At 29.3% G+C, this 12,500-nt stretch overlaps 1 protein-coding gene across 1 annotated transcript in view; it reads right to left on the reverse strand.

Annotated features, from left to right (window-relative positions):
• Positions 1–11,258: 11,258 nt before the first annotated feature.
• LOC100214545 (ribosome biogenesis protein BRX1 homolog) overlaps positions 11,259–12,500 on the reverse strand; it is a 39,852-nt gene continuing 38,610 nt past the window's right edge. Inside the window, exon 12 of the mRNA XM_065801297.1 lies at positions 11,259–11,596. Within this exon, the coding sequence (XP_065657369.1) occupies positions 11,414–11,596 (183 nt within the window). The 3' untranslated portion in view covers positions 11,259–11,413. The remainder of the gene's footprint in view (positions 11,597–12,500) is intronic.

Below are 12,500 nucleotides of genomic sequence, written 5' to 3' on the forward strand. Positions count from 1 at the left end.
TGTCACTATTCAAAGTTTGTTGCTATGCATAATAAGGTACCCATAGCAACCAAACCTAATATCATAATATTAAATGCAAACCTCGTATTAGTGCTCTTACCAAATTTAGTTTATATGACACAAGTAGGTTAATGCTACGCCAAAATAGGTATCCATAGCAACCAAATAAAAAATATTACCTTAATAAGAGGCGCAGATTTTACACTGGTGCTCATGCCAAATTTAGCGTATATAGCACACATAACAAATCTGCAACTACAAAAAGTAATTGTTTCTATGCAAAAATTAGGTATCCATAGCAATGAAATAAAAAATACTATCTTAATAAAAGGCGCAAACCCTACACTGGTGCTCATGCCAAATATAGTGTATATAGCACACATAACAATTCTTAAACTACAAAAAGTAGGTTGTTGCTATGCAAAAAATTAGGTATCCATAGCAACTAAATAAAAAATAACATCTTAATAAGAGGCGCAGACCTTACACTGGTGGTCATGCTAATTTTAGCGTATATAGCACACATAAAAAATCTACAACTACAAAAAGTAGGTTGTTGCTATGCAAAAAAAATAGGTATCCATAGCAACTAAATAAAAAATAACGCTTTCATAAGAAGCTCAGTTAATAGTGAATGTAGCATTACTAATAAATTAGTTATTAATTTTGTCTCAAAATTGGCCATTCTGGCCCACTGTGCGGCCTAGAAAAATACGGAAAAACGGGAGTCTTTGGTGTTTTATCATAGGGATTGTCCATAAATTAGGTAACGCAAACTTTCACAATAAACAAAACAAAAGAGATCAAAAGTTTTCCCTTGCAGTCTTAATTTAAATAAAAAATCAAAATAGCCCATTTAAGTTTAATGAAAATCGCCACGTAAAATGAGCTTAACATCTTCTACTTCTGTTTTCAAAATATATTTTGCGTTGCGTAATTTATGAAATAAAAAAACTGTAACAATTAACAAGCAACAATTATTTCTTAATCGGACGGAATTGTATTGAATGTTAGAGTGTGCAATTATACATTAATCGGTTACAACTAATTAATGTAATTATCAAAATTTAAAACTTACATATCTTTTATAAAAAAAATTTTATTCTTGATTGGTTGTGATGAAACTAATTCATTATTATGGGGAACCCAAAAGAAAGGAAATTATAGATAAAGACCCTTTTAGAGAGAACATTACGGATTTATGTTTAACAGTGATCATCCAGACTACATTTTAAAAATCCGGAACTTATTTCCGAAAATATCTTGAAAATATTTTTAAGAAATACCTGGACAAAATTAGAAAAAATAAATGCATTTTGCTTAATTAAGAATATCTCATGTGTTTGAAAATGTTTAAATTGATATGTAAGCTTTGTTTAATAAAAACATATTTGTAAAAATAACTTTGACTCCAAAAATGTTTTTATAAAAATGCAACATGTGTTTTATTAAAATGAGTACTGTAAAGTGAAAAGAGTTTAATGCAGTGGCGTGACGTAATTTATGGATGACCCCTAAGTTGTGTTCTTAGCTGTTAAGTCTTTTTAAACACAGTTAGGAAGATCAATTTACAAGTGTTGCAATTGATGTGTATTAAATGTGTCTGAGCATGTTGTAAGAATTTGGTAATATTTTTTGAATTGCTATTTATCGTTTAAACTTATCATTTTAAATTAAATAAAAACCCATTACGTTATTTTTGTTTATATACACACGTTTAGTTTACAAGTTATTCAGTTTCAATTACTGTGTATTTACAATTACTGTGTAATTACAAGTATATCAGTTTTAATTATTATTTTTTGTTGGTTATTTAACTAATTATGTAAATTTGGGAAGGATATAAAATATAAGAAAGCCAATGCGTTGATAAAGTTAAGCGCGGTAAACAAGCTCGCAACTTTTTCCTTACAAAGCAAGCGCAAAACCTCTTCACAACATGTAAACACGAAGTAAACAAGTTTTTTATATAAAGTATATTACAATTATATAGTATATTATACAATTATGTTAAAGTATATATCGTAGAAATACCTTCAAGCTGAAAGAAATAGTTATTTCTTAAGCAAAGAAATGGTACCAAAAATTATATTTTTTTAAAGCATAAATGAAACTTCAGCAATCTATATCAGTCTAACTCTATTAGTCTAAAGTCGATTTTAGCATTACAGGGAATATTTTATCCCTAACTCTGGTCAGCTGACTCAAAATGATTTATTAAAAAAAAAAAATTCGGAGCCCAAGAAATCCGGAGTCCAAGGAGTCTCTATTTCGTGACCCCGGAATCAGGAGTCCAGGAGTCCCTAAATAACGATAAAACTTTGCATCTCTAAGTGGCGGATTTAGCATAGGGTGTGAGGGAGTGGACGAGCTGTCCCTCGCAATTCCTAAGTTGATCAACTAGCGTCCCGGAAAGTATAAGGTTTTCATCACAAAATTCTGGGTTTATTTTAAACAGAAGTAGAAAATTTACCCTCATTTATGGCAGAAAACAAATCGGAGACGTTTTGCTTTAAGAAAATATTTTTTATAATCATAATCTACACAGTCAATGGATTTTTCGATGTATCAAAACTACTGCTCATAAAACTACAAAAAAAAACTAACAAAAAGTTATAAATTAACAGATTTCAACATGGAAATATATCACATCATGTTTTCCTAACTTTTCTATACTCTACAAAATCGGCGTGACTCTTCCTTTTACATTTGTTAATAAGTTATAGAAGTTATAGAAATGACACTGTAACTCATAAGAGTTGAAACTGAAATTACAAAGAATTTCAGTCTATAAGAGCCAAAAATTTAACAAGGATTAAAAACAATATACAAGATCTGAGGTTCAAAGTTAAAATTTAAAGTATTTATCGATGTGGTTCTTAAATTGATTTACGTTTGTTGATGCGATGATTTCTTGTGTTTGTACATTCCAGCCATTTACAACTCTATTATTGAAAATTTTTTGTCTGATTGTGTTAAACTTGTAGTTATTTTGTGTTTTTATTGACTCCTTATGTATTTTTAATTTATGATCTCTTGCTCGACCATTAGTATTAAAATATTCAATTCGGTATTGCAAATTTATTTTGTCATTTCGTTTTTTAATGAAGAGAATTTTAGTTTTAAATTTTTTTCTTCATGACCTTAACTAACTAGACATGATATTTTGGTCGCTCTATATTGAACTTTTTCAAGTCTAATAATTTCTTCTTTCCAATGGGGATTCCAAATAACTGCTCCATACTCGAAATGGGGAAGAACTAATGATTTTATAGAATATGCTAATAATACTTTCATCTACATGTTCAAATGCATGATTAAATCTTCCTATTTATTTATTTGCTTTATTAATCGCATAGCATATATGGTGACTCCAATCAAAATTGTTGGAAAATACCAAGATCTCTTTCAACTTTTACTTCCTCTAGTATAACTTCATCATTTTTATTTTTATACTTAGGGTTGTTATATCCAAAATGCATTACTTTACATTTCTGCGAGTTAAATTTTATTTGCCAGTCCTCCGTCCATTCTTTTAAAATATTTAGATCGTTTTGTAAACTGATATTATCTGATTCCTGTTTAATGAATGCTAATAGTTTAGTATCGTCAGCAAATAGTTTGCGTTTATTTTTGATTTTAATTAATACATCGTTTATAAATACCACGAAGAATATTGGACCTAAAACTGAGCCTTGAGGGGCTCCACAATCTATTTTCTCCCATTCTGACACAAGTTCTCCAACTATTACTCTTTGCAATCATTGACTTAAAAAACTTTTACACCACAATAATAATTTGTTTCTAGTCCCGAGCCAATCAAGCGTTACTCATAACATTATAAAACAGAGTCAAATGCTTTTGCAAAATCTAATAAAAACACATCTTCATTGTATCCATCTGCAAGTGATTTTGTGATAAAATCAATTGATTCAAGCAAATTGGTAGTGAAATATTTTTATTAACGAAGCCATCTTGGTGTTTTATTATCAAATTGTGCACTACTAAAAGTTTTGTTATCTCATCACGTATAATACATTCCATTAGTTTGCATACAACCGAAGTTAGTGAAATCGGTCGATAATTAGATGATTCAAGTTTGCTTCCCTTTTCAATCAGGGGAATAATGTGTGTTTTTTTCCAAAGGTCTGGAATAACACTTGATTTGTAAGACTTGTTAAATAATATTGATAAAGGCTTGCAAAGTAATTTAGAACACATTTTGAGAACTTTTAGGTGAACGCTGCTACTCCTACAGTTTTTTGTACATCTAGTTTATCGATATGAAATTTAATGATTGCTTTATTTAAAATTAAATTTATCACTAAGTTTTGGGATGTTTGAAAAATTTTCCTTCGTGAAAATTGAAACGAAATACTTGTTCAATGTACTCGCTATTATAGCACCACCTGTAGAGGTTTGTTTAATTGCTCCTAGAGTGCCAACAGTCGAATATGATGTTTTTTGTAGATTTGTAATGACTCCTTTGTAGAAGTTTTGCTGTTAATATATACAAATACCAATTTAGATTTAGTTTAGAATTCAGTGCTAACTTTCTTTCGAAATCCCGGATACTTTTTTTCATCTTGTTTTTAATTTGCAAATTCAAATGTTTGTTTGCTGTGACCAACACATACTTACTAAATTTTGTATTGCGGCACATAAACCATAAGCTGCGTTTTCTTCTACGCATGTGTTTTAGTTCAATGTTCATCCAAAGAGGATCTTTTATTCTCTTTTTGCTACTCATTTTCAACCTAGGAATATACATTTCACACCCATAATTATAATTGATAGCCAAATATTGTAAGAACCATTTGCGTTTAAATTCAGAAATTTATCAGACCAATTAACTTCGTTAAAATAATTATTTAATTTCTTGTAATCTCCTTTGTTATAAAGTAGTTTACTCATTGGTGCTTCTTTATTATTCCTATTTTCAGAATACAAATAGTTGAATTTGAGTAAGTGGTGACCGTGTTCTATCGCCCCCGAGGGTGAAAGATGAATGACTAAAATTACTCTGTTTTCACATTTCGTTATTATCAAATGTAACACATTACTAGTCAAACCAATTTTTACTCGGAGTGTCGGATAAGTTACATTTTGGAACAAAAAACAATCGCTTAGACAATTTATGAACTCTTTTGTTTGAATATCCTGATCATATTGAAGTAAATTGTAACTTTCATACCAACTTATTGACGGATAATCAAAATCTCCACATAGCAGGATACCAGAGGAGTTACTCTTTTGATACAGATTGCTAATATGTTTAATTGAGCTAAAATTTCATTTTGCTACATGAACCTGAACAATATATACAACCACAAATAATCTTTTCTGATCTAACTTCAAAAAGACACCAAATTTGCTCAATTATTTAAGTATGCCATTGTCTATAATGTAGGATTTGATGTTGTTTTTACCTACTCCTCCTCTACTATCTCTACCTTTTCTAAATAGGTTAAAACCAATAATATTTTTAGGTGATGTATCTGACCACCAAGTTTCACTTATAAATACAACCGAAGCACCATGTTGGATAACTTCAATTGTTAAGTAGTTTAACTTATTATTTAAAGACGTTACATTTGTATTTATGCATTTTAAACAAGTTTGTATTTTTAAATCGGTTGAATGGTCTTTTTTTAAAGTTTTTTCTGATTTTTCGTGATTACTAATTTCATTGTTTTTTGATGTTTTGTATTATGTTGCTCCTGATACCATATCGTAAAGGAGATTTTTCTGACAGATTAGCATTTAGTTTGTTTCTTCCCTACGCAAATCATAATTTAATTTGGCTTGTGCTGGTGTCATATCCGGATTAATAAATACATCAGAAAAAACATTGTTTCTTTTTAATTTTTTAGCTGCAGATAATACCGGAGCTCTTAGTTCTGGTGATGATAACTCGTATTGCTCCTTTAGCATCGTTTGGATGTTTACTTTTGGTTTAAATCTTTTTATGTGTATTATTTGATTGGTAGCTATGATATCCGTAAAAATATGCTTAACTTTTGCAAAATCAGCTTCTTCCTTTTTTTTCAATTCCGGTTGATTCAGAAACACCAGAAATAATAATATTCTTCTCCTTTTTTTCTTGAGTTCTTCTTCAACAGAAATCGCATTTATGATACTTATTTGCTAAGGCATTTACTTACTTCTTACGCCAGCTGTTACAACGTTACTCCATGTTTTATGATTAGAGTTTTTTTCATTTTTTAAATTACTAATTTCTTCACTTTGTTTTCTTACAATCTCTTTCAAATTTGCAACTTCAATTTGAAATTCTAACAAAACTTCTTCCAAAATTGTATTTTAGTACTGTCTCGTTATCTTTCAAATTTAAAAAAAAAATTTATTCTTTCAAAAATAATTTTTGAAAGAAAAAAAACAAGTTATTTTAATAAATTTTTTGTTTTTAATGTTAAATAATAGGGGAAGTTTTAGTAGACTATAGATTATTAAAAATTACTTGTGATCAATAATGACAAAAAGAATGTCTTTTTGGATTGGCAAATTAATGGAATGTGAGCTTGCTGAGATCATAGATTTTGAATTATCAATGAGTTCTTAAGACGTTCAACGAACATTCTTCAGTGACGGATCCAATATTTCTTGGTGTTTGAGATAATTTCCAGACATGAAGCAAACTCCAAACATTTGTATGCCTATACTTATATCAAATAATGATGCTTTGAAAAAAATTGCGTCGATTGGAGGCTGGGAACAAAAAAGCTTTTATTTATTTTAAAATTATTAAAATTATTTATTTAAAATTAAAATTATTTATGATAATTTTAAATTAAAATAAATTAAAATTATTTATTTAATTTATTATTGTACAATTTCTAAGCGCTCAAAAATTATGAGCATATAAAATTTCTAATCCCCTCAAATTGAGGGGGTTTAAACTTTATATGGTTGTAATTTCTGAACGCTGAAATATATAATATGAAGCCTAAAGTTTATCGATAAATATAAATTTAGTTGAGAATAGCACAAAAATTGTTTTATCAACTTGTTGCTCTCAGGTTTGGAGCAGGGAGAGGGGATTACATTTTAGTGCTTTTTTTGTTCCCAGCCTCCAATCATCGCAAATTTTTGCAAAACATTATTGTTTGGCATAAGTATAAACATACAAATGCTTGGAGTTTGCCTCATGTCTGGAGGTTAGCTTCGCTCTGTACCCACTGCAAATCAGTGAACAATAATAATTGTATTTACACTAGACGTTTTACTTAAAACATGCTCATTTTTTTCTTTTGAAAATTTTTTTTTTTATCTCCGCATTTTACTTTAAATACAGTTTTCATTATAATACACTTATACGGTATCGGTTTCAGCCGAAATTTCAAATTGAACCGAAACCGAAATTTCGGTTTTGGTTCTTTTTATAAATTCGGTATAGGGCAAAATTTCAGATGAAAAACATACCGAAAACCAAAAAATTCGTAAGATTTTAAATTTTTATCTAATTTGTAAAAATAGTTATTTTTGTGAATTTTTACTATATGCTTTGAAAATTTTAACAAATGTTTTGAGAATTTTTACAAAATACCTTTAAAAAATCTTTTTTTGCAGAAAAACCTGACAGTTGTAAATTATATACTTATTTTGCCAACTCAGTTTAAAAATTCTGAAAGTAATACTAATGAAATACCCCCAAAAAGATATTTTTGGAGGTGATTCTAGACACATGTAAAGATCCATAGCAATTGATTTTGAAATCTTCTCAAACCGTCCGTGAGACATTTTTCATTTTTAGTTTTTTTCCGCTTTTTTTTAATTTTTGTTGTGTAAAATGCTTGTCAGTTCTTGGTAAGGGGCTTCCACACCAGTGCACTTCTGGAACTTGCCATGAAAATTTGAGGATGATGGCTAAATTTGATCTTGTTAGAGCAGAGCATCAAAAGTTGTGGCAGGCAAGGGTTCTTTTCCATTCGGGTATGGTACCATTCGACGTAGTCAGCCAAAAGGAAAAACTTTACCACTAAGAAGAGGTAAATTTTAAACTACGTATGTAAAAGGTTTTGTCTAATATTATGATATTGCTTAAAAGTTGATGTTTTAAACAGTATTTTTCAGATCCACAACAACTGTTCAAGAAACTACTGACAACCCAGAGCATGTTGCAAGTTCAGCAAAACACAGACCTTTTCAACAATCGAATGAGAAAGTTAGTACCTGCTTTGAACTTTTTGAATCCAGTCAGAATTTTGAACAGAACTTTCTACAGAAAGAACTTTCAACTTTTGAACTAACTTTCAACAGAAATTTGCTCAACCAGGTCAAAAGCTCAATGACCATTTTACTGTCGCAAGTATTCAGCTCAGTGATAGCAATGCCATAAGTTAAGTTGTTCATTGTTGGGATCTCAACAAACTCATTAAAATATTCATTTCAGCAAGAAAAATGTTTGACTCTGCTGTGGTGAAATTTGGCACAGATGGAGAAGGAAATTTTCTGAAAGGAAGCTTTACTCCCATTATGGTTCAAGATGAAGATGAGTCTCATAACCCACTTCAAAAAACTGTCAGACTGATGGCACCTTCATCATCAAAAACTACCAGTGTCGAGCAACAAATGCTGGTAGCAATTTAACAAGATACTCATCAGACCTATGCCAATGTCAAGTTCATTCTTGATCTCATCAAAGTTCAAGAAAAGTGTGCCAATTATTCCCTAGTTGTCTCATGTGATATGAAGCTTGCCAATATAATGTGTGGCATGCAATCTCATAACACTAGGCACCTTTGCTGTTGATGTGATATTGAGTCATCAAATCTACTTAGCTTATGAAACCTGAGAACTTTTGATGTCATAAGAAGCAAACAGAAAGAGTATATGAAGATTGTATGAAACTTTTTAGAGGTTTGGGCAAGTTGCAGCAGCTTGGTGGAACTGCCAATTTCAATCAGGTCTTTCTCTTTATCCATATATTATTTCATTTTGGAAATGTGTCTACTGCATGTTTTGGCGCCAAGTTGGTGCAAAAATCCAGAATTTTAGTCAAAAATTTGAAATTCAGAGACAGCTACATCAAACTCCGAATTTCCAACACACCAAAAGTACACGTTGTTTTTCATCATGTGCCTAAGTTCATCAAAATAAAAAAGACAGGACTTGGTCTCTTCAGTGAACAAGCAACAAAAGCTCTACACTCAAACTTCAAAACTCACATGAAGACATCCGGAATATTCACAGCAACTTTTGAGATGATTATAACAGTAAGAATGTCTAACTCCAAAACTGTTTGAGAATGTGTTTACTAGTCATTTTTGTTGTTTTTTGCAAGTCAAATAAAGTTAGACAAAAAAATTTTATGAGTTGAATACCTGCTTTTATTCTATCATAGATAACTTAATTTGAGTGTGTTTTATTCATTTTTAATAAAAATACTTGTTATTTTCTAAGGTCTAAGGACCCATTATAATTTTATAATTTTTTGTTTTAGACAAAATTTTGACCCTTATTTTGTGGAAAAAACAAAACCTCCCACAGGCGAAAATTAAAAAAAAAGTGGAAAAACTAAAGTTGAAAAAAGTCTCACGGACGGCTTGGAAAGATTTCAAAACCACTTGCTATGGATCTCTACATGTGTTTAGAATCATCTTCTAAAATATCTTTTTCGGGATATTTCATTAGTATTACTTTCAGAATTTTTAAACTGTCCCAACATATGTGTTAAATCTTATTTTGTGAAACACGTGTTTAAATTCTAACATAATACGAATAAACACACGTATAAAAAAACAAGGAATGTAAATTGGAATTAATTTTGAATAGCCAAAATGTCGGCATTGGTTTTGGTAAAATATTTGCCGAAATGTCGACTTCGGTTTTGGCACCGAACTGGAGTACCCAAAATTTCGGTTTATATCGGTTTTGGCTTTTTTTCTCTTTCGATCGATCACTAGTTTTTATATACATATACAATAAAATATATACCTGGAGCAAGAAGAAGAGATAATGTCTTATCGCTGAGCCCTATCTTTATATAACTATGATTTACAAATATCTTATTACTAAGAAGTATATAAACTAGAAGATAATATATAGTATTGTTTTATAAAAGTTATAGAGAGCTTGTATCATTAATAAACTTTTATATGGATTTTGATGATAATTTTTTTATTTATCTTTTTTATTTGAGTTTAACTTTATTTAAAAGAAACATTTAAAATTTAGCATAGTGTAATCCATAAATAAAAATCGTTAAGATTTTTTAAATTGACTTATATCTGAAAATGTTTTCCATAAACATAACCCACGATACTTAATTGAATATGAGCATAATTTTAAGCTATATTGGAATATCGAGATTTTTAGTTATATTGGAATATCGAGAATTTTATTGCGAATTTAATTTTAAGCTATATTGGAATATCGAGAATCTTGTAGCGTATTTATGACAGATATTACTAAAATGGGATTCGAACATTTTTGTCGACATTTCTAGCACAGTTCTACACATAAAGACTAAAATTTGATGTAAATTAATTTTATAAATATTTAATGCTTTAAGTAAGCAGAGGAGAGATTCGCAAGGTTTCTCTTTTAGCTCAAAATTTATTGGCTCAAAGTTTATTGGTTAAATAATTTAGGGGTTGCCCATAAAGTACGTACGCTTTTTTTTCGTCAACCCCCCTCCCCCGCATTTTGCAATACGCTTTTTTGAGTACCCTCCACTTCCCTAAAAGTACCTACGCTTTTAACCTATTTATCTAACATTTTATGATATTTTTTTAAATTTAGAGTCTCCTTTCATATATAATCAACCCACCGTCCTCCTATCTCATATACGCCATCTGCAGACCCCCTCTTCCCTTCCGAGCGTACGTACTTTATGGACGATCCCTTAATAAACTTTTGTTATATAGTTACAGGGGTTATTGCATATATAGAATATTTTTAAACAAAATAGTAAAATATATTAGTTACAATAATTTACATAATTTTTTATTAAATAATTATTTTAGGTAGTCACGTAGTTTCGCGTATAATCAAACAAAAGTATTCCAAAATGACGAAGCCGTTACCTGCTTTTAAACCAAGTTACAGAAAAACTATTTTTTAACTTGTTTTTTCCAAAAAAATTATTTAGATATTTGGAGAGCAGTAAATCAGCCACATTCTGCACAAAATCCGTTTTTTAAACTCATTTTAATAATAATTGGCTCTTTTACACAATAAAGTTGTTGACGAAATTACTTTGATTTAAAAGGAAAAGAAAAAGAATAAATCAAGAAAAATAAAATTCAAAATTTTTTCCTAACCATAAACTATTTTCTATCATCTACAACCATATCTTCATGGATTAGTCACAACGGCAAAAAGTTAAATTCACAATTTTTTGCTATTATTTTTTTAAATTGCACACCTTTTGCAAATAAAAATCTGAACAATATTATTGTTTTTCTGCTTTTGATTTCGCTTCATTTAAATCAGCTTGCGTAACTGTATGAAATATATCATCTAAACTTTCTTCAACGTATTCTGCTCGTTCACTTAATCTCTCGTTATACATAGTTTTAGATTGCTGACGTTGCAAGTATCGGAAAGCAGCAGCTTTTCGGATATTACGGCGATGCTAAATTATAATTTAAATTAAATATATTATTACGGCGATGCTAAATTATAATTTAAAAAAATCAAACTAATCTAGCCGTTATTTAAAATTAAAACTTTTCAAAACTTTTTCTGTAAGACATTTAAGATTGCAATGTTTTATAATACCAATAAAAATCAACAGTTAGTTAAACATATTAAAGTAAATCAATGAGACAACTTTTTTACTTCAAATCTGAATGTTAAAAGTAAGGACTTCAAAAAAACTTTATATCATTTTAAATATTATATTAGGTATATAATTTAAGTAAATAATATTATTAGGTAAAAAATATTATATAGGGTATTTAAATATTATAGTAGGGTAATTTCGGCAGGGAGATAATTTCGGAACCCCTTCAAAAGACACCTATATATATCTATTTATTGGGATATTGAGACCATATTTAGGTATTGCAGCACGATAAACAATTTTCTTAACAATGTTGGTTTAATTTTTTTTTTTTACATTATAGGTACGTTAATTTATGATATTAGCTCTTTCTTAACATTTTTATCTTTTTGAAAATGTAGGATAAATGATTTTTTCTCGTGAATATTTACCAAAATTTTTTATTTATTTATTTAAAAATGTGAACTGAATAAAATATGAGCAACAATAATATGAAACTCAAAGTTACAAAATATAAAAGTTTCCCTAAGAGCTGCTCTAAGGAGATAATTTTGGCTGATAAATAGTTTTTAATTTAGGCAGTGCCGAATTCGACGACCTGTGCTTTATCCGAAACTAAAATGGAAATAAACACTTGAGATATTATGCATGAATGAAGTTGATATTTGTAAATAGTTTATTTGCATTAAGATGGTAATACAATAATAGCGAGATAGCAAAAAAATGAATTCGTTAGTGCTCTGTGAAACTTAAT

This window comes from Hydra vulgaris, chromosome 07, assembly GCF_038396675.1.
Source record: "Hydra vulgaris chromosome 07, alternate assembly HydraT2T_AEP".
Taxonomy (NCBI): domain Eukaryota; kingdom Metazoa; phylum Cnidaria; class Hydrozoa; order Anthoathecata; family Hydridae; genus Hydra; species Hydra vulgaris.